The following is a 27,537-nucleotide window of genomic DNA, read 5'->3' as shown; positions in this document are numbered from 1 at the left end:
CAGAATCTTCTAGGGTGTTTATTTAAAAGATAGATTCTGGGACCCATCCCTGATGCAGGTGTAATGGGGACATTTTGAGAAATGGGTTATAGGAAGTGGGTGTTACATAATTCCAACCTTACAGAGGCATACAACTCACTCACCGGTGTGTTGAGAACATGCACAGCTCATTACTTAAATCTTTGCTTTAAATTCTCTCATCTTACAGTGATAGTTCAGAAGACACTCAGGAAACAGTGAGACTGGATTCTTGTGGAAGAGCAGGAAAAAGACCAATGTTTCCCTGACAGTTGGTGCAGGCTTTTGTGTGACCACAGCTGGCTATGGACAGATAGTGCCTTTAAAGTTCCCAGGTAGTTTTATGTAGCATGTACAAAGAGCAATAAGAGGCTAGCCCTTGTGAAGAAATGTAACCTTTTATTAGGAAAGATGAAAGAAAAACGTTCTGAGCCTGGGGAGGTGACTCGTAAAATGCCTGCAGCCTAAGCGTGAGCACTGAGTTTAAACTCTCAGTACCCATGCAGACACCACCTGTATCGGCATGGCACGACACTGTACACTTACAATGCCAAGAGTGGGAGGTAGGGACAAGAGGATCTCTGGAGCTTGCTGGACAGCCAGCACAGCCTTATCGGGGAGACTTATTGTCTAAAGTGCCAACTTGTAACTTTTAGTAGCTTTTTGTGATGTTTTTCCTCAAATAATGGACATTTCTTGATTATCTTAGGCAAGCTGAGGTTCCAGCTTACAGGCTCTCTGGGCTAGGCAGCCCCTCACTCACTCCATTATGACTGTGTCCATATAGTTCACTGTTGAGAAACGGCACTTTAATTTCCTTCCTTGTATTCCATTCCCCCAAATTGATTGCTGAATTGAGACTGCCAGCCTCATTTTATTTACTTTGTCCTGAGAGAACGTTCCAAATGCTTCAGATTTGCCACCTACCCATTATTAGGCTTTGTGTTTTCCCCCTAGGTTTCCTAAGCCAGCTACAAAGCTGGCGTCCTGCATCTGGAGTCATCTTTCCTAGATCCTAGGCTACCTTCTTTTGTATAAACCTTTGTTTTGCTTGGGCGGCACCTTCAGCAGCTTTCTAAGAGATGGTACATGAAGTGGACCCACACGTTTGTCTTTATTTGAGTGAGCATAGATTTATTGGTTGAAAGTAACTTCCTTTTCAGGATTTTGAAGGTGAGTTTTCATTGCTTTTTATTTATTTTTTTGTTCTCTTCTTTGTTCCTTTCCTAAAGACATCTCAAATTCAATGAGTCTCAATCAAATCAAATTCAAAGTCCACCAGATTAACACTATAAAACACATCGTGTCTCCTTTTCAATGTACACAGTGCTTTGGAGGAAGCCATGATCATTACCCTCACCCTCTGATAGAAATTATATTTCAAATAAATAGCCCAGCTGTGCATTTTTTATGTAAAAAGTAGCAGAACTGGGGAATTGCTGAAGTATTCTTTGCATTTATGTCAGCAGCTTGTTATTTCTAACACTTGGGACCTTGGCAGCTGGAGTGTGTTCAGTTTACACAGAGCAACGAGCTGGCAACTTGCAACATCCTGCAAACAATGATCACACTCCGGAGTTCTTCCTCCCTCAATTTCCTAGGTTTAGCAGGTTGCCCATGGGAATCTGCTTACTGACCTTGAACTAGGTTTCTTGTTTTCCCATATCCCAACTGTGCTTTCTGGTAACACAGACCACTTTCACTGACGTTTCAGAATGTGCGTTGAAGAGAACTCATCCTAAAACAGTGAGACAGTGATTTCCTTGTCTCTAGATCTCCAGGCTGCTTTCCGTCTTTCATTATGGCATGCACGAGGTGTTCTCCTGGTCTTTATCTACTGGGAAACTGCTGTGCTGATGAGCAGAAGCATCCCCAGCTTTAGGACATATCAACATTTTAGTCTGAAGATGGTGACAACGGCACATGTAATTTCCCGTGTCTCCCTCCTTTCTAGTGGAAGGTTTACCTCTGTATTTGTTGGACACTTCAATTTCCGCTGTAAATAACTTGTTTCTGACCAAGTCACCAAGTCCTAAAAATCTGGATACTGGTAGCTTTTAGGTTATGTTCATTGCAAGAAAGCACTATTGCTTTGATGTGCAACTGTTCTGTAGAATTGATCTTTTTCTTGTGTATGGTTGGGCCTCTTTCTTGATGGACGACTTTTGGAAAATGATTTTTACTCTCAATATTCTATACCCTCATTTTCCTGTTGAAAACAAAGGTTGTGACTTAATAGCTTAAATAATTTTGTATAGTTTCCAGAAATCCTAATTATAGAAGACAAACAGAAAATAACACTAAATCTGTTATTGTCAACCATGTATATATTACTCTTAGACATGCTAATACTAGATTTTGTGTGTGTTCTATTATAGTTTCTTTTACTTATGAACTTTATAGCCTTTCCTGTTAGGGCTACATCCTTTTCAAGTGCAGAATACTGTATTTTATAGTCATAGTAACTATTATTTTATTTCCTTGACATTTAGGCTCTTCCCAAATTTAAAAGATGCTGAAACAATGAACTTTCTTTGGGGTTGTGTGTGTGATGTGTATGTAGTATTGAGGTGTGTGCATGTGTGTGCTTGGCATATGAAGACAGAGGTGAATGCAAGGTATTCTCTGATTTTTGAGTTAGTGTCTCTCATTGTACTGGGTACTCACTTATTGGGCTAGTCTGGCTTGCAAATACACTGCCAGTCTCTTACACCATTGCTAGGGTTACAAACATATGCCACCATACTTGGCTCTCTGTCTGAGTTACCAGGGATCCAACTCATTGTATAACAGCCTTCCTGGAGAGACAGGAACAAATGTCTATTAACCCCAGATATGGAATTCCAAAGGAAGGATACCACCAAAATTCAACTTGGTGAACACTGAGTTTTATTGGGGTTCCTTACAGAAGCAGACGACTCAGACAGCTGCATCACCAAAAGCCCGTGCCATCATAGGCACAGCTCACAAAACCTGGAAACCTGTAGTGTATTACACAACCTACAGGCAGCTCAACTGGTCTGAGTGTTCTTTCTGGGGAACTCAGTAGGTCCAAGTCTCTTTCAGACAACTCTTGTGGTCTCTGCTTTTTTTCCAAGAGGCTCAGCTGGCTTTCTAGACAGCTCGGCTTGTCTCAGTGACCCTCAGCTATCATTTCTTATCTATGCTTTGAGGGAGGAGTCTAGTGAACCTAGTCAATTTTAAGAACTTTTGACTTGTGCACTTCCTAAGCTTAAGGAAGTTCCCAGCAGAATGGACTATTTCACCTTCCCTTAGAATATCTTCTTTTACCTCCTCTATAACGTCTGTGACAAAAGTTTCCTTCCAAGACAGGTTTAATCTCGGAGGAAACTGCTACACAACACAAACTCAGGTTCACATGCTTCATGTTCACATGCTTCATGTTCGAGGCTAACTTGGCAGTCTCTCTGGCTCCTTGAGTTCGTCTCTGTTCACAATTATCATTGTAGAGTTTGAATGGAGGTGCCCTACACACTGGTGAACAAGTTATTAAACAGAGACCCCAGTTATTAAATAAAACTTAGTGCTAGGTGTGGGGCACCCCTAAGAAATAATTAACCAAGGAGGCTCCTAAAACAGCAGGCTATTGCCACTGATTGCTCTTGGTTGTGTGTCACAGTTAGATGATAAGTCCCTATTGTTGAAGGCACACAACACATTTTATTTACAGGACACAGAGAAACCAATCTGGCACTGACTTTCAAACTTCCTCCTTACCAGATAGCTTTCACAGTGCCAGAAGGTGCTGAACATATTACAAGAGAAAAGTCCTTAATGGACTTAGCTGGTGGTAGGCCCTGCATGTCACAATGTTACTACTGTACGATACTGGCATGACTGCTCTAGGGGTAACCAATGCTTTCTAGTTGGATTTGAGGGCATCTCCACAGGAGACAACTCATGTCTAGTACTGTACAGCTGGTCAAATGCCTATGGTTGTAGAAGTCATGGGCTCTAAGGACAAACCTACTGGGGCCATTTTGTTAAGTGGATAGGTTTTCAGAGTGTCTTCTAAATTTGTGTATTTATATCCTGTGTGCTCTTAACACTGGTTAAAGAAGTTCTTTTTTTGCAGTGGAGAACATCCAGAGTAGAGACTCATGACTGATCAAAGTGCAGAGACTAAGAAAGTGGCTGTTTAATATTCAGCTCTGAATAGGCCATTTATATCAATATCCTTTTCTAAGGCTCAGGGAGCATTAAAGAAGCGGTGGGAAGATCAGAAGGCCTGAAGGACTGGGAAGACTGCTGCGTACAGAATGCTGCCTTCTGGACAGGACATGGACATTGCACTCACAAGCTCACAGCAGCTATGGTTATCTGCAAATCCATATTCCAGCCTGGATGAAGGAGAGGCTCATAAGGCTGCACCCACAGCTGAAGAGCTGTTGGCAACTGATGGCTGGTGCGGTGTGTGTGTGTGTGTGTGTGTGTGTGTGTGTGTCCACTGGTAGGTTGCCCATACTTCAGTAGATAGCACACACCTAGGAACATGAAGAAAGCACTCACTGGCTTCAGATGGTAATAAAAAGAAAAAGAAGATACACAGGTAGTGGAGAAGTGAGGATGAGGACCTGGTATGATTAAGACACATTGTAAACATATATGAAAATTGTCAAGTAAAAGATAAAAAGATCACACTAATTTACAAGGCCGGGCAGAAATATTTTCTTTGACTTGATGATATTAACCTTGTTGAGATGAGGAAAGCCATTTTAATGCTCAATTTTTAATTTTATAAAGTTTAGTTTCTCACTTATTTTCATCTCAAGCAGTATCTGTTCTCAATTCATTATCTCTGAGTTCTTAACAGTAGCTATTGTGCTTGCTATTACTTAATTTTTTTTTTTTTTTGTAGAAAGTACCTATTCTTGTTCTGTCACTGTAATATCCCCTGGAATCTCACTGAAGATGAGAAACAGACAATTTCAATGTTTCAGACCTTACATAATCTTCCACCTGCTCTCATCTCTGTGGAGCACAATGGAGTTCTCAATTTACCGATTTTCTGTCTGAGTGAACAGGGCTTTGCAGCAAGTGTGATGTGCACAGAATAATCTAGTCTCTACTTTGATCTCATTTTCTTTTAAAGTCCGAGTTCCAGCTCTGCTGTTTCAAACCGATTTCTGCCCTTTGGACTTATCTGTCTAGTCCCTATTTCTGTGAGCCCTGTATCAGCTCATGTTCCAGGGGCTTTACGACTTTGGGGTCTCTGTACACATACTACCTTATGCATATGCTAGGGAGCCACTTGAGGCCTCATGGGGGGGAGGCATGGAGACCTTTATAGCAAGTGATACTTCTTAAGGAATATTTAATATAACCTAGTTAGATTAATGGGAAATGAAAACATTGTTTAGAATTCTCTACGGGCTGGGGTTGGGGTGGCTCAGCAGTACAGCATTTCCCAGCATGCACAGGGCCTTAGGTTCCATCTCCAGTACCACAAAACAAACACTTCTTCCTAACTACCCCTCCCTAAAGAAATAATTACTCATAGATCTAAAGCCAGCAGAAGTCCCATGGTCTTATAAAAATGCGCAATTTTAGGAGGGAAGAAGCAGACTCAAAAGCATCTTTCTTTTAGTCTTTCTTTTCATAGACTTCAAACTTATACTTGATGCCTTTTTCCTCCTGGACCTCAGAGAGGACGCCTGGGTATCTGGAAAAGAAAAGTTTACACGATTCAGTTCAACATCCACTAAAAACAGAGCACAGCTTCCCTAACTTCTCACCCAAGGGCATCAGCACTGTGGGATGTACAGCAAGAAGCTTTCCTCCCTCTTTCTTCAACATGACAAGCCATTCCTAAGGTCATATTCACAACACACAGCGACAGGAGGAGATAGCAAACCACGTCAAGCTAGAAAGTGCAATATCCCAAATCCTTTCCTTATTTTGCATTCATATTTTTTCTTCAAAAACCAACCAACCAACCAACCAAACAAAAAACCAAAAGAAACAAACAACAAAAAATAAAAACCAAAAACAAACCCCAGTTCCCATTTCTCTTTCCACTCTACCAGTGAGCTACTAGGCAATTTCTTAGGAACCTTTTGCAAGTTATAGTTAAGATCACATTTCTAAGAAAAGAAAAACAAATTATCTATAGCTGCTTAAGACTAACGTTGTATGCACGGAACAGTTTCTGCTGACTTATGGACACACCATGGCTTTACCAGCCTGGCAACATGTGGCATACTGTGACTGCTTCGTTAGAACCACAGTGCACCTGACCTCGCTATCCCCTGACTCTCACTTAGGTCCCTGCTCAGCCCCTCTGGCCACTCTGCCTCCCAGGGAGCACTCCCACATCCCTCTGGTGATGACAATGTCTGCCTACAATGTAGCTTCATTCTCTTGCTCTCCCGTGTACACATGTCTGTTCTTGGCTGGCAATCAAGCCTCCTTTATGAAATAGCCTATGTCTGACATGGTCCTCGAAGTCCCTTCTAGTGTTGAGTGATACTCCAAACTCACTGTTGCCAAGGATGCTTCAGAAAACTTTAAAATGTCTTGTAATATATAATGCACTGATGAGAAATAACAGACATTAGTTACAATATGGAAAAATTTGTGTCAAAATAAGAAACTCTATGTGTTAACTGTTTTAGCCTCTCGCTGTTCACTCTCTATAGTACTCCTGCCTTTTAAAACTGATTTTACTAGGCCTGTTTTCAACTATAATCTGAGTTTCTTTGGAATGAGTCAGGGAAAGTCATATTTGCATATTTTTTTGTGTGTAAAATTCAGCATCAAGACCGTCAATCACTAAGACAAAGTAAAGTGCCAAGAGGTTCTTTCAAAAGCCAAGAATAACAAACTCTGAAACGACTGGCTGAATATGTTCAGTAGCTTCCACATTAAATGTAATTTTTCTGTAAAACTAAAATTGAACTCTTCTTAAATCAGTTTTTTTCCCTCTACTATCTTTAGGTCTTTTAAAATACTGGTTAAAATTACAAACCACAATTCTAAACTCTTTTGGTTTTGAGATAGGATCTTATTCTGTATCTCAGGCTGGCTTTGAACTTGCAGGCTCCTTCAGCGTCGAGATTATAGTTGTGAACCAGTATCCCAGCTCTGTTCCAAACAAAGTTTTCCTGAGAACTGTCCTTGGAATGTGCATGTGTGTGCATGTGCGTGGTTTATATACATGCTCCTGTGTGTGCACCCACCTGGGGGCAAGAGTTGTTTTCACAAGTCCATTTGCCAACCACTTTCATTGCAGATACTTTTAACTCCTAAGCCATTTTCTCAGACTAGGACTTGAACTCCAGAGTTCAAGGCCCACAGGAATTGGTGTACTACCTATTCTTAGGCTCCGACCCACTTCCTACTATTTAGAATCTTTAAGCATTAAGAGTCAGAATCAATAGCAACTCTGAAATAATAAAAGACTACAGCAATCCAGAGATGACTCGGTTGAAGCTCTCAGAGCCAAACACAGTTATTCAGACAGTTCTCCATAAGAAAACACACTACAAATAAAATAAAATGGGCATTTCACCAGAAACACAGGCTCTAGTGGAGATTTTGCCAGTATCCTCAACAGTCAAGAGACAGAGGGATCAGAAGAGGAAACACTAGTACATCTATTTTACACCATGGTGTTCCCTGATGAGGGGCATGGGTCCTAGGTTTGGAACTAACTACCAACTCTGCTGTGGTATGCAAGGAGTCTGTCTTCCAAGGCATCACGTGTTAAAAGACTGGTCCTGTGTGATGATGCTGGTGGTGGACTTTGAATGTGACCTAGGTTAATGGGAAGTATGTTCTCGGATGGGACTTTGAGACTCTAGTTTCTCTGTGTCTTCCTGATTCCAAGTGTAAAGGCTCCCTTCAGGGATGCTGATCATTGTGAGCTGAGCCATCTGCCTGAGGTTTTCACCAGCAGCCATGCTGGGGCTCACAGCACACCTTTCAGGCTCCAGAACTGTGAACTAAATATCTCTTTTCTAAAGTTAGCCTGCCTTAGATATTCTATTAATGATGATAAAAAGGAATACTTTTTTAAAAAGCTCATTAAACAGAATTATTGCTGATATAAAACTTTTGGGCCTGCTGGTTTGGTTGAGGTCTCATGATGTTTTAGGCAGAAAAATTTCTTCCAAGCTACATCAATGAGGGCTGGCACAGTGCTGCTGAAGAAATAGTTGCATAGGCAATGACTTAAAGGAAAAAAGGCCAGTGCATGGTAAAACCACCGGTTCATTAATATGAACTTTGGATCTTAAGCTTCATCCATTTACTAATTCATTCTGCACTCACAGCAGTCCTTTCTTTTATCTTTATTTCAATAGAGTAGTGACTGAAAAAAAGTAAGTTGTATGATATTAATGAAAGATACTGTGTTTGAATGGAAACCTGAATAAACTAAGAGTAATATACTCAGCTTACGAAGACAATCGGGATCAAAATGAGCACTAATGAGCTCACCATTTATCCACATAAAAATACCAGACATGGTACCAAGAGTATATTTCTAATGCTGTGGATGCGGAGGGAGAGACAGGAGATGTTTGGGGTTTGTGGGCCAGTCAGCTTACTGAATGAATTCCAGGCAAAGAGAAACCAGTCTCAAAAGACAGTGCTCCTGAGGATGACACTTGAGGCTGTCTTCTGACACACACACACACACACACACACACACACACACACACACACACACACACGAGAGAGAGGAGAGAGAGAGAGAGAGAGAGAGAGAGAGAGAGAGAGAGAGAGAGAACCCCATCACTTGAAGGTTCAGGGATCATTGTGGAAGATGGGTTAGAAAGATTCTAAGGGGCAGAGATTAGTGAATAGTTGCAGAACTGTTGTAATTTCTGGACAAGAGAAAGCTGCCGTATGTATGAGCTTGACTGCATGTCATCAAACCCATACAAGTTAAAAGCAAGGGGAGACAAAACCAAGAAGTCCCACCCAAGCTTAGGAGCTCCTGACAACTGATGGCCACTGGGGAAGGAAGAGTCATTTTTCTTCAGGGACGTGGCCTCTGAATGTAGCATGTAGGTGAGCACACAGTCATACACATACTGACTATACTATGTGGACTCAGAGTGTCAATAAAAGAAAACAAAACTATAAAATTGGGAAGGAATTATGGGAGATAGGAATCAGAAGAGATGAGATAGGGTATGGATTCCATAATTTATCTTAAAAACAGGCATAAAATACACACATAAATAAATACACATGTAAACCTAACAGGGGCTGATGGAAAGATGGAGGGGAATGGAGAATGATTAAAGCTCATAGACCTTAGCAGCAATGAGAAGTTCTCCAGTGTATAGAGGCTGAGACAAAGACCCAGGGCAGAGCAATTCCACCACCTTCTAGACAGAGTACAGTTACTGGGCTGGGTAGTATATGCCAATACAACAGGAGATGAGGGCATCTGGGAAGGAGCAATCTTAATCAAGAAAACGTTCCCATCAGATTGGCCTGTATTATCTGTGTGATTAACTAGCATGAGTGGTCCCATCCCATGGTGGGTGGTGGTACTCATGTGCAGCTGGTCCTGGGGCATACAAGAAAGCAGGCTGAACAAACCACAAGGAGAAAGCTGGTGAACAGCATCCGTTCCTACTTCCAGGTCCTGCCCTGACTTCTTTCCATGATAAGCCTGGAAGCATAAGATGAAATAAACCCTTTCTTCTCCAAGTTGCTTTTGGTCTTTATGTTTTATCTTACTGTTTACTTTTTCTAACCTTAAAGGAAGACGGACCTACTTAAGGTCTCCCTTAGGGAATTCTCTCTACTCTGTGTTAAGGAGGCTGCTCTGATGTTAGTGTGGCCGTGTCCTGTTTCAGTTCTCTCACCACAAACTCCTGTGATGGGAAAGAACCAACACAAGCACCCTCAGCTTTTTCCAGCAGGAGACAGTGCTTCTTAACTCACCCTGCAAGTCAATATATCCTGATTCCAAGACCAACTGAACACTGATAACATCATACACCAATGACTTATAGGGATAGAAATACAAAAATCCTTAATAAAACGGTAACAAACTGATTCAACTAACATATAAAAAAATATTACATACAATTCCCAAGTAGAATTGACCTTGGAAATGCAAGATTCGTTTAATATAAAAACCAATCATGTAATATACAGTATTAATAGTGTCAAATGGTTTAGAAAAATGTGGCAAAATCTAACAGTTCATTGTGATCAGAGCACTTAGTGAACTAGAAATGGTGGGCCTTTCCTCAGTGTGAGAAAGTCATGTGCTTTCCCACTAGGACCATGAACAAGACGAGTAAGATGTTTGTCTTGTTCCCTAGTTGCTCTGCCGGAGGTTCTGGATCAGCTACACAGGCAGCAGAAAGAAACAGTGAGCATCTGACTAAAAGGAGGAAGAAGTACAGTTGCAGACGACACTAACAGGACAGTTCTCACTTTCACCTTCATTTCATTACAGGGTACCAGATGACTACGTTATGCAACTATCAACAAATATATACAACAAATACGCTCCAACTATGAAGTTACAGGATGTCAGATAGAATGACCTGTAGTTTTATACACTAATGTGAACAGTCTGAAAACGACAGCCTCAAAAGGAATAAAACATACCCAAAGCAGTGCAACAACTGAACACTAAAGCATTACTTACCTACCGGAAGAGAGTAAACACCTACCGAGGTGAAAAGCTCCTACATGCTCAAGGTTTAGGACTTCATACTGTTTAGAGACAGTTCTCTTCAGAGTGCTCTATGAATACAATACCTATGAGAATTGCAGCTTGCTTTCTATCTGAAACTGGCTTAGTAATATAAAATTCATATGGAAACCCAAGGGATCCAGAACAGCAAAAAGCAATCTTGAGATAGAACAAATCTGAAAGGTTTATGTTTTCTGATTACAGTTAAAATTATATGTAGTAAGCCAAGTGCAGTAGCTATAATTCTAGCCCCTGAGAAATGGAAGTAGGTGGTCATTCTTGGCTAGCTGGTGAGTTTCCAGGCCAATCTGGGCTACATGAGACCTAGTTAAAACCAAAACTAAACTGTGAAATAGTAGCATAATGATACACATAGACCAATAGAAAAGAACTGAGAGTTCAAAAATATTTCACATTTATAACCAAGTGAAACGTGACAAATAGGAATGAATGTAAGCACAGCAAGACCACGGTGGTTCTTAGACTCTACATGTGAATGTCATGATGTGTCCCTATGTCAGCAAACATGTTGGCTTGCTTTTGAAAAGTCAGAGAACCACAGTGGTATTTAAACTGTCAAAGATCCTCAAGGGTCAGCACCTTGGAAATGTTCTGATTAAAATTGTATTAAGTATTAGGAAGGTATTTAAATGACGCTGATCACACAGGAGTCTGCTCTTATTGCGTGAGGGGGGAATGAGAAGGGAGAGCTCAGATGTATATTCACACAATGTGAGAATTCACAATTTAAGTAGAAGAGAAAATACACAGGGTATGATTTTTACATAAGCATTTTAGAAAATGGCCAACTGTGGTTTTCGGTTTAGACGTCACTTCAGGAGCCTAAGCAAAGCCTGAATTTTAGCTGCCGATGCTTCTTGTAATTTTCTGTTTACTTTGGAATTAAAAATTCTATTTACTTCAGAATCACTGAATTTAAAGTTTATGTTGTTCTATAGAGTGCTAAGACTGCTACTCTAAAGCTTGACTATCCATTTATCCAGACTAAGTTGTCATGTTTCTTTAGGGGATGTGTAAAAGGCAAATTCACACTCAAAGGATAATTACTAGACACAGTTGGGACTATTTGGAAAAATGTGTTAAGAACTGGTCTAACTTTTTCTTGTACTTTCTATAGCTAACCGTCTGAAGCACTTGTAAATTAAAACGCTCCAAGGTTTCCAATTCAGGGAGCTTCCTCCTGGCATCACAAGGGTAGCCTTTCTTCTGCATTGTCACCATGCTGGCCAGTTTAACCTTTGACTCCTCGTCCCAAATCCAGACTTCCCTGGTTCCTCTCTATGTACTTGCCACAGCAGCTGGGCTAATGTCCCACCTCAGAATCCTCTAAGGCAGGCTCCTCCTGGCTGACAGAAGAGGCCAGCTTCATTCTTACTTCAGGCTCCACTGTGTTTACTGCTCCTGGGCCACCCTTCCTGCAGTTGTGTGGCTGTCTGTTGATCTTGACCCCTCACACAGTACCCACTAGACAGCACTGTTTCATGCTTGCCACAGGCCACCCCTCCTACCTCACTGTAAAGTGTTTGTTTCCAGGGTGGGCAGCAGCACCAGCAGGCAGAATCAACACAATTTTCACAGTGCCCAAGCCAGGCCTGATTCCCCTAGAATGAGCTAGTGACAACTGCTAGATGCCACTAAAGTCACTGAAGCCAGAGTATTTCTAAGTCTGTTAAAGTAGATTTCTAAAAGTTCTTATGATGTATCTTTGTAGGGACACAAACAAACCTCTATTCCAGATCTGGCATTGGCAACAGACCAAAGGAACAACTCCCAGGTCTAGCTTAGTGAGCCAGTGAGTTTATCTGTGTGACTTACAAGAGTCTGGGTGACTGACTAAAAGGCAGCTATGAAAAGCTCACTCTAGTAAGTGACAACACACAAAAGCTGCATCCCTAGCACCTCCTGCATGGCAGGCAGGCAGGCAGCTCAGCTCATCAGTCTCTTCTCCCCACCAGCTGCCATCACTCATATATCCTCCAGGGAGGCCTTGTTACTCCTAAGCTTCAGGAGCTTCCTGTACCTTATAAACTGATTTGCTTTCTGAGTCTTAAATCTTTTCTCCTTCCTCCAGGCAGTTAGGAAGAAACACCAGCTGAAGGAGTTTTGTTAAAGACAATAAAATTGGCAAGCCCTGTAACTCATCTGTGTAGTTTAGCCCCTGAATAAAAAATTAAAGAAACATGTATCATGTGAAAAGAGACACTACACTCTCATGCCATAGGAGATGGAGAAATCTAGCTGCACTCAGTTAGAAGCTTCCTTCCTATTGGCTAGTATTCACAGTGCTGGAAGGTGCTACCAGAAAAGAGAAAACCCAACAGTCTCACCTACCTTGAACTCTGTGAGCTACAGTAATAGCCAGCTGCCTGCAGGTCACACTGATTCAACACTGGCATGAATGTTATGGGAGTTAACAACTGCTGCTTCTTCTTTCTTAAAGATCACTCCATGAGATGGAACTCATACCTGACACTGTGAGCAAGGCTAAGAACCTGAAGCTAGAAAGATCATGGGCCCTAGGGGAAAGCCTACTATTATTCTGCTAAATTAACATAGCAATAAAATGACTCTCAATGACATAGTGTTATACCCACAGATACTCAATTCTCATCAGAAAAGTTACTTTGTGCAGGTGATGAGAATTAACACAGAAACCCACAGCTGGTCGCCATGGAGAAAATAGAGACTTTGGAATACTCAGCTCCTTCCCTCAAAGCTCAGGGATCTACATAGAAAAGGGAGAAAAAGATTGTAGGGCCAAAGGTGGTCGGTGAGTTTGAGAAAACAGTGTTTTCCAGATAGAATAGGGTAGATGCACACAAGAGCTCAGTGACTGTGACAGCACGCACAAGAGCTGCACAGGCTCAAGGCAAACAATTTTCCAGCATGAGGAACGGGGACAAATCCCACCCTTAACCAGACAGTGCTGTGAGGGGAAGTTAGTTTTCTTCCATAGAGTGACCTTGTGTCTGTCAACCACACCCCAGGGCTGGGCCCAAGCTTGGGAGTTCAGCCAGTGCAGACTGGACTTCATGTTCTTTTTGTTTTTCTTCAGAGAGAGAGAGAGAGAGAGAGAGAGAGAGAGAGAGAGAGAGAGAGAGAGAGAGAGAGAGAACGAGAACATGACCTGAAAGAAGGTAGAGGAGGGGGATGAATATGATCCATATATATTATATGACATTCTCAAATACACATTGCTACTTTAAATCAAATCTGAAAAAAGTTACTCTTCTCTGTAATTCCTTTTCCTCTTTTTAATACTAATTTATTTTATTTAAGTCATGGCTTCTGCTGCAACATGTTAATTCTCATACATATATGTTACTGTACCTTGTTCTTACTTGCTTCCCCCTTCTTTCTGTAACTAGTCCTTAAAGTGCTTTTCACTAATTAATAACTGTATACTTACTCTGGGAGAAGTTTATATTTCCCCAAATCAATTTCTGGAAAAAATGTGTCACTTTCAAATTCTTGCATGATCCTTGTCACAAAGAGTCTGAGGTGGCCTGGCTGATTCATGGCTTCCTTTAAAACAAAACATAAGGTATCACTCTCCTAAACCTGTGTTGGAAGGCAAAGAGACTAGAAGATACTTGTTTTAGTTAAGTTTGTACTAGGCATTAAATGCATGTTCACTGTTGCTCAAACTTACTATGTATAAAATATTTTGAAAAAGGATTTGCTTATATTTTTAAGATGATGAGTGTATGTTATGTGTTTTTGTGTGGGTATGTGTATGTGAGTACTGACATTTGTGGAGGCCAGAGGAGCTGGAGTTGGACGTGGTTGTGAGCCACTTGATGTGGATGCTAGGGTCTGAGCTCAAGTCTCTGAAAAGCAACAAGTGCTCCTAACCTCTAAGCCTCTCCAGTCCTAAAACTTACTACAGAAACTCTCTACTCTGAAGCCTCAGTTACACTGACAATAACACTAGCCACAATTAGTAATTGTGAAAATAAATTCTGGCCTCTAGTTTATTACATATTTTTTTTTTTAAAGTTTAAGCATTCAGTCATGCTGCTTTCCTTCGGCTGCTCTTATAAGGGTTTACCTCTTATTACCTAGTTGCTATTGGAAAGAGAATTTTGCATCTGTATACTTGTGTAAAAAGTACGTTTGTGAGATTGTCACTGTTGAAAATACCATGGGAATACTCAGTAAACTATTTCTTTAAAATTATTTATTTATGTATGTATTTGTGTGTCTGTGTAGGCAAATGTGCCTGTTTGTGCCTATGCTGGAAGAGGCTATAGAATCACTCAGAGTTGTAGAAGTTTACAGGATGCCCTTGTTAGGTGGGTGCTTGGATTCGAATCCTGGTCCTCACGACTGTGTAGTATGAGCTCTTAACTGCTGAACCATGTTTCCAGCCCCACTGGTATACCTTTTTTACTCTGTCATCACCTAAACTGCCTCCATTTCTCTGTAAGCCTCTTGTTAATAAGGCACTCAGTCTGTTCTGGTTAACAACTTTTCTAACCAGTGTCTATGATGTTACTTTGACAGTTTCTATAGACAAGATGGCCTTGGAAGAAATAGCTTATTTTTGTAATGGAAAGGATGATTCTTAAGAGTAGATCCAAGAAAGCATTAATAACTATTAATCCTCAAACATATATAGGAAGAAAAAAATACATGCATACATAAGATTTCAAGTTGTTGACTTCCAAATATGAGCATAGAACACTTTTTCCTTTCAGTATTTCAGCTTATGTTAAATCATTTATTATCACTACTGCAATCAAATAAAAATGTGACTACTTTCCACTGTAGCCCAAACCAGGGAAGTAGACAAAGACTAAATGTAGTTGTGTCTACAGTTCTACATCAAAGCAAGGCAAGGCTTCCATAAAGGGACATCTAGTGAATATTTCAGGCACTGGTGGCCACAGGCTTCTTACTCGTATAGCAAAAGCAGCTGTGCTGTAAGCACTGATACACTGTACTTCAGAGCCGAAGGTTGAAAGCACTGCAACATGTGAGACGCTACCTGTAGGCCTCCACTTTCTTACTGGAGAGCTAGTTTCCTAAGTGCATTTAGTCCTTAGTCTACAGAATGCATCTTAACAGGAGACAATGATACAGGAATGTGAGGCACAGAGGGTTTATAATCAGCTTAGGAATCTGTAACCCTTCTTTTGCAAATCATTTCTGTGTATACGCATTAACATAGACCCAAAGGGGCGGGACTGATTTTTCTTCCACATAAATGTTAACCTTTCCAAAGAATAGCCAAACAAACAAACCAGAAGTCACTTGGTACCAAATGACAGCAGGAAGAGTATTTTCTGCTTTGCCCATTATTTTACACTGTGATATGAAACCATGCCATCTCCTGCTGCCCTCAGGCTGAGGATAAGTTTCCCTCTGTTTGCCTGTGCTGACAGAGCCCATGCTCGTCTCAGCATGGCAGTTATCCTGGAGGCACAGGCACAGTAACACACCCAGGGCACATCCGGGGAATTGAAAGCCGTACTATATAAGCACTGTGCTCAAGAAGTCAGACTGATTCTCAAACTGAAAATAACTAGTGTTTTGAATTGAAAATGACTAGCATGTGGGAAGAGCTTGGCCAAAGAACACGAGATTGCAGTCACACAGGAAGGAAGAGACCGGGGGCTCTACTGCACTGCACGGCGACTGTGGTGAGGAGCACTGTCTTACTTAGTGTGCTCCTCAAATTCATGGCAGCTGATTTTAAGTGTTCCCATCACAAAAAAATAAGCAAGGTGACACATCTCAATTTAGCCTCTCCACAAATACATGTTTCAGATTCTCTGATTATTTGCCAGTTTAAAAATAGACTTAAAAATAAGGCATTGAAGTTGATGGGAGTGGGTGGGAGGGTGAATCTGCTTAAAGTACATGAAATACGGTGCAACATCATAATGTAATATAAATGGTTATACATTAACATATAAGTATGTTCTATTTATAAATATGAATGGTATAAATTATAAGTCTTGAATTTACCTTTATATTTATTTTGCATGACATTGTCAAATAATCCACTTTGATACCTATGTAGTTAACAGTACAGACAAACAATGTGCTGCTTCCTGTGTACAGGCGGAAGTGGGAGAGGGTATTTCTATTTACCTAGAACTCTACTTACCTGGTAAACAGAACTGCCTCCGACTATCCAAACCATGTCCACTTTATTTGCTAACTCTGGTTGTTCAATAAGTTTTAAGGCATCATCCAGACTTTTGGCAAGAAAATGAGCTCCTTGTGGTGGTTCCCTAAGGTTTAAAAAAAAAAAAAAAAAGGAATTATAGTTTCTGTAAAAACCTGTCCATACTAGTCAAATAATCCAAATTGGCAGCAGTCTACAAACTATGGAAACTTAATTCTTTCAACTCCAAGTACCTAGAATGTATAGGGCCAGTGTCCAATATCCATTTTACATTTCATGCCCGAACAGTACTTGCAAATCAAAACATAAAGCCCTGAGACACCCCATTGTATCTGCAGTGGAAAACCACCTCAACAGTAGCTGTCTCTGCTGTGTAGGGTGAAGGTCAGGGTAGAGAATGAGACTTAATAGGGTTACGTAGGTAAATTCTTGTTAACACTGTACTCGTGTGCATCTCCACCTCATTCTCCACCCTGACCCTCACCCCACACAGCAGAGACAGCTACTGTTGAGGTGGTTTTCTACTGTAGATACAATGGGGTGTCACATATGGCACTGTATTTACACCTACCACAAGCTAGAACAACATGGAATTCTAGCTAATGACACATGGGATGCACTTGGGGGAAATAGACTCATTTTGCCCTTTATTTTGAAATGTGCAGACAAACAGCAGTAACCAGAGTGGTGACGGCAGCAAAGCAGCACAGTAAAGTCAATGGCAGAATCCACATGGTAGCTGTGTAGATGTTTAATGGGAGAATCCACACAGTGGCTATGCAGATGTTCAATGGGAAAATCCACACAGTGGCTATGAAGATGTTTAATGGCAGAATCCACAGTATCTGTGCAGCTGTTTAATGGAAGAATCCACAGTGTCTGTGCAGCTGTTTAATGGCAGAATCCACACAGTGGCTATGCAGCTGTTTAATGGCAGAATCCACACAGTGGCTATGCAGATGTTCAATGGGAGAATCCACAGTGTCTGTGCAGATGTTTAATGGCAGAATCCGCACAGTGGCTATGCAGATGTTTAATGGTAGAATCCACACAGTGTCTGTGCAGATGTTTAATGGCAGAATCCACAGTGTCTGTGCAGCTGTTTAATGGCAGAAAATCCACACAGTGTCTGTGTAGCTGTTTAATGGCAGAATCCACACAGTGTCTGTGCAGATGTTTAATGGGAGAATCCACACAGTGTCTATGCAGCTGTTTAAGTGCAGAATCCACAGTGTCTGTGCAGATGTTTAATGGCAGAATCCACACAGTGGCTATGCAGCTGTTTAGTGAACAGTTCTGTCAGTTTGAAAACTGACCTGATTAAATTAGACAGAGAATATCCACACAATTTTGCAACATCTGAAGCAGCATTCAGATTGTTAATGTGGGGAAAAGAACTTGCATGTTTTGAACAATATGGAAAGGAGAAAAAGTATTTGAAAATGAGCTTGTTACCAGTTACATAATACAGAAAGGAAAATGTTAAATAAACTCACTGCTTAATGTTGACCAGCTCAAATTTCAGATCTCATATTTGATGGTGAGGGGAACTGCAGTTCCTTTTATAAATGAGGAAACTTATACAACCAGGCTTTTATAGTGATTAGATATAGAACAGAAATTATTAATTCAATGTCAAGTTCTTAGCTGGTGCTTTAAAAGGATTACTTACATAATTGTCTTTGAACTGGGAGTTGTAACAATGATTAATCAAGAACTAATGGGGACTATTCATTTTCTGGTGGCATTCTTCCTCTCCTCCTGATTTCTATTTTACTTTCTTCATTCTTTGTCATATGTAAGGGAATTAAGATAGAGCAAATATATATTTGGACTTACGCTGGAAAACCAAACCAAACCAGCGGAGTCCGAAGTGAGGTAAATGAGCTCAGCTGTCACTGAGGTCATCAGGTAACCTCAGGGACAGGACTGGATACCACGGGGTCCACATACACACACATGTACAACTAGAAGGAGGAAAGACTTCGAGTCATGGAGAAGATGATCTAGTTTATAAATCGTCTACAGTGACTGCAATGTTGAAGTTAGGATGGTGGTAAGGGATGAAACACAACAGAAGATGCTCATTAAGGAACTGATTAGTCTAAAGCTGAGAGCAGTCTTGTCTCTACAGGGACAGGAATGTGCTCGCTATGCTTGAGGTCCTGGGTTTGATCCCTAGTATGCACAAGAGAACAGTAAGAAATCACCGATGAAGTCCTGAACTTAATGTGCTAACCCCAGAGCTCTTAAGAGCAAGAGAGCTTCCCTGTCTACAGAGGAATTTCTTTCTCTATTACTTTTTCCTGAAATGTTCTCCAGGATTGAGTCTTTATAGTCATTCCAGCTGGACAACTGTTATGCTCCCAATTAAAAAAGGGGTTCATGTAGAAAGAAAATGTAGTACCCTCCAGTAACCTTTGTGTATTCAATTAGTACAAAATTTTCCCTGTCTAAAGATTGAACAAACTCAAGTCCCTTACTTCCAAAACAATTCCTCCATCACTTCTCCAAAGCAGAGTAGCTCGCACGTCTTCCTGGTACCTTGTGTTTCTCCAGGAGCTTTCAGATAACTGTTGACTGACGTTCTTCTGCACAGGTAGGTGTCTTAAACACAACTGACCTATCCAGGTTACCACAGTCAGTGCTTCATTTAAAGACGGGCTCTTCTCTATCTTTAGGGCACTCTGGCTCTTTATTTTAGGACATTTTCTTTGTCACAGTAATTCTGGAGGCAAATTTTCAGAATAAAATGAACCTCTATTTATTGTAATTAAGGAATAGTCTTGCAATAGGTTGGGAGAAACTGAAGAGAAACAACACATGTTTGACACTGAATTAGATCCTAAAATAATAAAAGAACAGCAATGGGAGAACTGGTGAAATCTGAATAAATGCTAGTTTATTTAAAAACCAAAATGGAACAAAATAATCCAAAAAGAAATTGTTGGTGTGAACTTGAAAGAAAATGGGCAATTATATGAATTCTGTGTCAAGAATTGTGTGGACATTGCTAGTATTTTGTTTCTTAAGTAGAATTCAGAGGATTAAGAGAAACAGTATGTAAGTAGATGCTCTATCTTGAAACAGAGTTTAAGTAGGCACTCCATGTAAAAACAATGTTTAAGTTAGTCCATTTAGTAGAACCAGCCTCCCCAGTAGCTACTAGAGAGTAATTTAGCTTCTAATAGACCAAGTGGGGAAAATATACAATATTTTATAATTTCTGATATACAGAGTTGAATCATTAGGATGATCCTATTTTTAGGACACCCAAAGACCACTAATTTTGTAAAGATTTCTCAGCTTCTAGGCTGGCAATAAAGGTTTAAAAGTCCTTCTACCTACTGTGAAGGGATGGTAATGAGACATACCCCAGCAATGGCCAAAAAGCATGAAACCAGAGTAGGAAGATGTGCAGAGAACCTGGCTGCACACATGGTGAAAATCCATGGTAGGGCAATGATAGTGCCTGACTCTTCCACTGAGTGTCAACTGAGGGAAAAACATGCCCCAAAGCGCTGACGCTGTATGCCTCCATAGAGATCACTGCAGGCTACAGTAAAGTAATTTAACACGTGAAAACTCAAGAGAAAGTTGAGGAAAAAAGTAACTTGAGGTGAGGCTAAAAATACAAATGAAAACAACAGTGCAGTCTCTAGACACCTAGAATAAAGGAGAAAGTATGTTTTGATTTAGGCGATTTATGTATGTCTTAGTATTCAAGAAATGAAAAAAAAAAAAAAGTGGCCTGCTAAGGTAAAAAGATTATGAGCTTACTCACTGTGATCCCATTAACATTAAAAGGCAAAAGATGTATGTACTATAAAGAGAAATCAAATACCATTAATATTCATTTTTATGGTGCTAGGGTCAAACCCGGGCCTTACACTATGATCCTCCCTTAGTTCCTAATATTAATATTTTCTATAAACTACAAGGCAGTGAGGTTAGGAACTGGTATCTGCTAAGTACTGTGTAACTGTGATAAGAAACCCGAGCATATCAACGTGAGGCTGGAGAGGTTTAGTTTGGCCCACTACTTTGTGCTATAGTTCACTAGTGCCATTGCTTATGGCCTGAGGTAAAGACCCACCATGTCAGGAAGTATGTGGTAGAGCAATGCAACACACTTAATGGAAGACAGGAAGCAGATTCCTTTCCGAGCTAGGCTCTAAATGATCCATTTCTCTCAATCAGGCACCATCTCCTAATATCCCCTCAGTTGTGAAGTTATCAAAAGATTGATAAAGTTAGTTTGAGCCCTCATAATCCAATTATCCCACCCCCAAAAGTCCATCAACTAGAACAGGACCTTTATCGGGACATACAAAATGCAAACTGTAACAGGTACCTTTTGTGAGTGAGACACTTAAAGAAATCCTGAAAAATCAGCCTAAGAGCTGTTTTATTAATCTCAGTTAGGAGGTAATACAGTCGAGGTTCAGCAAGCTTCACTCATGACCTGCCTAAATCCCAAAGCTACCTGGAGCCCGAGCAGGGAGGAGAGGCCCAGCAACTCAGTCCTGAATGGGCGACATGTGGAGGGAAAGGCTTTAATAAGGGGAGATTGTCATCACTAGAAGAATATGGTAGAGGAATCATGAAAAAATTATTATACCATTATACTTACAATAGCTCTTATGCAGATGATTTGCTGTGTGTTAGACAATTTGTAGTATGTATATGATATGTTATATCATGGAGGCAATTGAGATCTCTCAAAGATAATTTCAAAGATAAGCATTGATATTTGAAACTTTTAAAATTTTTGGGTACCAAAACCCCCCCCCCACTCTCACACTTTTTGAGATTGTTTCACTTTATAGTCCAGCATGACATCAATCTCAAGAGCTTCACAGGAAAGCCTTTTAAGTGATAGGATTATGTGTGTGTGTCTATGTCCTCTCCTACTAAAAACTTTACCCCCTTCCCCACAAGTAAAAAAATGTATCCTTCTAGAGTTACAAAGGTGACTTCTGGTGTGCTCAGAGTCATGTGACCATTACCACTGTCTCACCCCTGTGAGCAGGCCTTGTTAACCCTACATCAGTTCTATTAAAGTTACAACTTGACCGCCTGGAAAGTTTTACAGGCATTGTCTCCTCTCCATACCTTAGTGACTTTGGGGGTTACCTTGAGGATTCAGAATTTTCCCATATGGGGTTAGAGGCTAAAAGCCAAGTTTTAGTAAAAACCTGCATAAATAAAAGTGATTGCCATGTGTAATGCTGGCCCTGCGATATAGGACCTAGAAGTGCCTGGACACAGCTCTGAACATAGGCTAAGTGACAACCACGTAGAGAACCGGGAGACGGAAGGAAAACAATGAACCCTAATAAAACCTTTCTCTAACAATGATATTCCAACTTCTCCAGCATATTCAAAACTAAAAACTAAAACAAAACAAAACCCCCAAACTAAAGCACTCCACTCAACATTATATATAAATACACAGAAAGCAACAAAATCCAATTACATACACCATAGGGGGGTCATAAAGAAGAAATTAGGCTCATCATTTGAGCAGAAATGCTGGTTCAACCGAACATCTCCCCCACTGAGATTTCTTTATGTTTATTTTAGCTCAAGCTGGCCATAAATAAATTTGAGTAGTATTCAAGAATATGTTATTAAAAAGCTCTTGGGACTAGCAATATAGCCTGTGAATGCGGACTGTTTTCAAGAAGAGTGATCATCAAAATAGCCTAGCAACCAAGACAGGGAGCAGCACGGAGATGGAGGCAGATGGTGAGAGGCACATCACGTATTCCCCATCAGGAGAGGCAACCAATGCAAATGTTTGTGTCTTCTCTTCTAAGTTTTAACCTATGCCATTGTAGGATGCGTGTGGGAGGAACCCTACATAAGAATCTTTTAGCATAAAGCTATGGGAACTGTTTTCTCTTCCTCCCAGGGCTGTTCTAACTTCTCTTCACTCAGATGCTTGTGTCTTGTAGATGTGATGACATCTATAATGATTTCGGTTCAAATCACCAAAAGGCCTTAAGGGTAGAGCTGAGACTTCCCAGAGCGACCAGAGCACCCACTGGAAAGTTCCAGCTTGCTCTCTCTGATGTCTGTCCTGCAAAGCTTTGGATTCATGTGACTGTAGCTCACTCACATCAGTGAAACCCAATCCTCTACCATGAAGCTCTCACACAACTGTAGCTTCTACTACATCTGCTTCTTTGGATGGCCTTGAATAAAACTCATGGGAGTGACATTCTTGACTGCAGTTCAAACAAGCATTGTTGCTGGTGACTACGTAATAATTTAAGGAAGAATAATCAATATCCTGAATCCTAAACTTTCCTTTAGATTGTTGTCATCTGCTGACCAAAAAACAAAATCCCCCAAAAAAACCTCCTTAAGATCCAGGAAGTTATTTTAGTAAGTAAAGACTGGTAGCAACAACAATATCAAAAAAAAAAAAAAAAAAAAAAACCAAAAAAAACCCAAAAACCCAATATCAAAGTCATGGTCAAGGTCAAACTACAAGATTTGACTTCTAGCTAATCTTATCCACCTACCCTAAAACCTCCAGTCCTTTATAAAAACAATGAACTTTGTTAATTTTATGTGTATAAGTGCTTGCCTACATAAGTGTCTGTGCACCATGTGAATGAAAGCATGGTACCTTGGAAGCCAGAAGGACTGGAGTTACAGCCTGTTGTGAGCTGCCACATGGGTGTTCGGAATCAAACTCAGATCCTCTAGAAGAGCAGCCAGTGTTCTTAACTGCTAAGCTATTTCTCCAGCCCAACCATCTCAGGTTCTTAAGACATTGCTAGTCACAAAGAAGGAATTATCTATTCAAATGTTAATTTGGACGATATGAATTGTCTTGGCAGAAGCCAACTGCAGACACTTTTTTCTCCTGAGGATTTCTGGACCACTTCAATACTCTGAAATATTTCACCTCTGACACTGTATAAAGAACACACAGTATCCGGGTATCGCGGCTAACTCGAGATAATAGAGTACACGACCATGACCAGTTTCTGCATGTCCTTCATATCTTAGTATATTCAGAGTTAATTCCAAAACTGGGACAACCACCTAAATCTGCTGGAACTCAAAACACAGGCATTTTTAGCTTTTGTGAAACTAGAAACCAGTTATAAATCATATTATAACTGATAGCTAGGTCTGTAGAATAATGATTTAAAGGAACTTGCAAAACTGTTACCATATTTTTTTCTAATTCTTAAGGTTATAAAATCAACCAATTAAAGGAACAGAATTAAGTCGCCCCACAGTGTAAGTGCCCACTCAGTTTCTGTTGTTTCTTTGTAAATATTAAGATATCCAGTCAGGTAGTGTGGCTCAGTGGTTTAAGCTGTAGATAAGGCCCTAGTCTAGGGTATTGAGTTGAGTTCTGATGGTACCAACTGGTTTGAATAGTGAGTCATTTGTAAGGCACCCAGGGGACAACACTGCACAAGTATGAGGACCCAAGATTGTTCCCTAGCATCTGGTTCAAAAAAAAAAAAAAAAAAAAAAAAAAAAAAAAAATCTTGGCTTGGTGGTATGCACTTGTAATTTCCTCTGTGGATCAGCAGAGACAGGACTCCTGGATCTTACTGGTCAAGTTAGCCTAGCCTAATAGGTGAATGCAGACCCCAGTGAGAGACCCCATGTCAAGAAAACAATGTGGACAGACCCTCAGGAAGGACGTGGAAGGGCAATGTTCAGGTCTGTACGCATGGATGTACACATGTGTACCTGCCCACATATACACACATGCAGACAGACACACAGATATTCATCACCTTTCTTTCTTACTGTCTTATCTGTTGTGAGCTAATCTGTGCTCTGGGAAACAGATCAGTTTTTGCATGGTGAAGCCCCCATTACAGCACTTACTTGAGTTCTCTACTGAGAACTATATTAATTCTGTCCTTTAAAGGTCGATTCTTCTCAGGAATGGAAAACCAGGTTTTCCTACCCATAATCACCAGATTCTGTTTACCTATAAAACCAAGCAGAAAGGATATCAGACAACACATGTTTCAGTGACACACAGGCAAGATGATTGTTATAGTGACATCTAGTGGATATCCTTTAGAAAAATTAAGACAAACAGCTTTACCTAAAATTCAGATTTAGTTCTCATTAACTAAATATAGTATAATTTTTCTGTTCGGCTCATCCAATTTATATCTTTTACTTAGGTTTTAAGCAACTGCAACCATGCATAATTTCAGCTCAAAGTGCTGAGGTTGATTGGATTTTATGATTCACTAGATAACTTTTATGTTTTATTAAACTCTAAAATGGAGAAAAGAATAGTTTCTATTCTTGGAATTCTTGAGATTAAATGTGTTCACCATCTAAAACTACTTCTGTCTGACTCATCTATTCCAGAGAAATAATGCCTATCTATATGAATATTCAAGGTCATCTCTATCTATAGTCAAAGGGACCTTTGTGGGTGGGGTAGAAAGACCTAAAGTTGGTAGAAGGGAAAAGGAACTGTGAAAGGCTGACTTCGGGCCATGACAAGGCTGAAGTATGTATGCATCAGTTCACATCTGGTCCGTGCACAAGATCAAGGCAGGCACAATTCAAGCACCGAGGAGGGGTTCCTGAGGCCTGACCCATCTTGGATAGCTATGGGTAGTTGATGGCTGCTGAGAGAGGCAGAATCCATCTTTTGGGTCTGGGCTGATTGTAGATTGCTCCTGTCCTAGTCAATGGCCACACACAGGGTTATGAATAACAAGTAGAACATGAATTAGAGAAGGAGAGGGGACACAGGAGGAGTGAAAAGGTAAATGGATATAATCAACATACCCTAGATAAAAATATAAAACTTTCAAAGAACAAAAATACATCTAAAAAGTACTGAGAATTGTACATATGGCTTCCATCTTTTATTTAATTACTTGGAAGAAAACCTTGAATTTCAGACATCTGGGTCAAACCACAATCACCATGCTATGTTTAGAATTCTTTATAAACATGACTTGTGCTGGCCTGAGAGATTGTTTAGCTGTTAAAAGCACAGTATACGACCTGGGTTTGTTCTCCGCACCCACATCCAGAGGCTCACAACTGCCTTTAGCTCCAGTTCTAGGGAGCTAAAGAGGCCTCAGGCCTCTGTGGGGACCAGGCACACATATTTTATACATATAGGTGTATAGGCACTCTATAAAATATAAAACAGACATTAAAAATAAAAATAAATCACTTTCCATCTTGTACGTATTGTGGACCCATATGCACATGTCAGGTCAGGAAGTGCAATTGGGTTTCTTTACCTTATCTTCTTGAGACAAGGTTTCTCAATGAACCTGGAGCCCACAAATCTGGCTACAGAGCAAGCCCCAGGGATCTTTCCGTCTCTGCCTCCCTAATGCTGGAATTACAAATGGGCCACTGTGTCTAGCTTTTTATTGAGGTGGCAGGATTCGAACTCTGGTCCTTAGACCTTTCCCGGTATTTGCCAACTTGTCTACCAGCTACCTACTATGCTTTCTACTAATGTTATTCAACATCTGCACTGATGACTTTCCCATCGGCTCTCCTATGATGGTAAGCAAACATGTCAGGGAGAAATTACACCGAATTTCGTTACAATTACAATCAACTGGAAACTGCCTTATAATTATTACACACCACTCCCCATTCTTATATTTCAAGTCAGTCACCCAGACTGTCTCACTGAAGACCATAGCCTTCATCCCACCATGCCTTTCTGCTTCCTGAAATCCAACAGATTTAAATTTTTTTTTTTAGCTGCTTTTCCCCTGCACTTTTCTCCATTTACTCAAGTCTTCTGTCTTCAGTAACAATTCTAAATACTGGCTCAGGTCTCTATTTATGGCGCTACATTTTGTTGCCTATTCTGCCCAGTCATATTCGAGCTATATACACTGGCTAACAAAATTTCAATTTTAAGAGCATGTTTAATAAACTCTGGGAATCGCTCAAAAATTTCTAGCCAGGAACAAAGATCCCAGATTCCCAGGGGGCGACTTCCTACTCATACGTCTACATTGTAAATCTTGCTTTAAGCAAACACTACGATCCTCATGACTTAATAACCCCACATTACCTTCCACTGAAGACGTTGTGGTCATTCTTTGGAAGTACTTGAACTCATTCCTGAAAGTTACAGAAACACGGCGTTAACCCCTGTCATGTGTGCTCAGGCTCCTGCCAGTCAGCGACGAAAGGTGCAAGCCCCGGTGTGGGGGGTGGTGTTGCTGCCTGCCCGGCGACCGGACTTTGCTCCCGGCCAGGGGGCCTGTGAGCAAAGGCTGGCACGGCAGGGGGATCACCGCGGGCACCGGTACCTTGGCCTCTTGCTGAGTCCGGCAAGACCTACCCGCTCACGTCCGTCCGTCCCGGAGCAGGTCGGTCTGCGCGTCCGAGCCAAGTGCCCGACCCTACTCAGTGAACCGCCATGGTTTCCCGAGCCCAGCCCGTACCTGAGCAGCGGCCAGGGTAGGTCTCCGTTCTTGCCAATGCCCATATTCTGGGACACGGCGACGATGCAGTTCAGTGGTCGAACCATGTTTGCCGCGGTGAAGAGACCCTTACCAGATCCTCACACTAGGAGTGCGGGTCAAGTTTGGCGGGAAATCGCAGGCAGGAGTTGTGTACCACCAGCGCAGCTAAGGCCCCGCCCCCTAAGCCCGCCGCGCATCCTATTTGTGCAGCT

General features: G+C 40.9%; 1 protein-coding gene across 1 annotated transcript; it reads right to left on the bottom strand.

Annotated features, from left to right (window-relative positions):
- Nucleotides 1-4,149: 4,149 nt before the first annotated feature.
- On the bottom strand, nt 4,150-27,537 carry Dhfr (dihydrofolate reductase). Its single transcript, XM_076927137.1, has 6 exons — nt 27,305-27,537; nt 26,929-26,978; nt 24,735-24,840; nt 16,845-16,971; nt 14,139-14,254; nt 4,150-5,701 (listed from the first exon to the last, which is right to left on the bottom strand). Exons 1-6 carry the CDS (start codon nt 27,388-27,390, stop codon nt 5,623-5,625), a joined length of 564 nt encoding a protein of 187 aa, XP_076783252.1. The 5' UTR covers nt 27,391-27,537; the 3' UTR covers nt 4,150-5,622.

This window comes from Arvicanthis niloticus, chromosome 29 (genome assembly GCF_011762505.2).
Source record: "Arvicanthis niloticus isolate mArvNil1 chromosome 29, mArvNil1.pat.X, whole genome shotgun sequence".
Classification (NCBI taxonomy): Eukaryota; Metazoa; Chordata; class Mammalia; order Rodentia; family Muridae; genus Arvicanthis; species Arvicanthis niloticus.
Note: the sequence above shows the minus strand (reverse complement) of the source record. Positions and strands in the feature narration are given on the sequence as shown.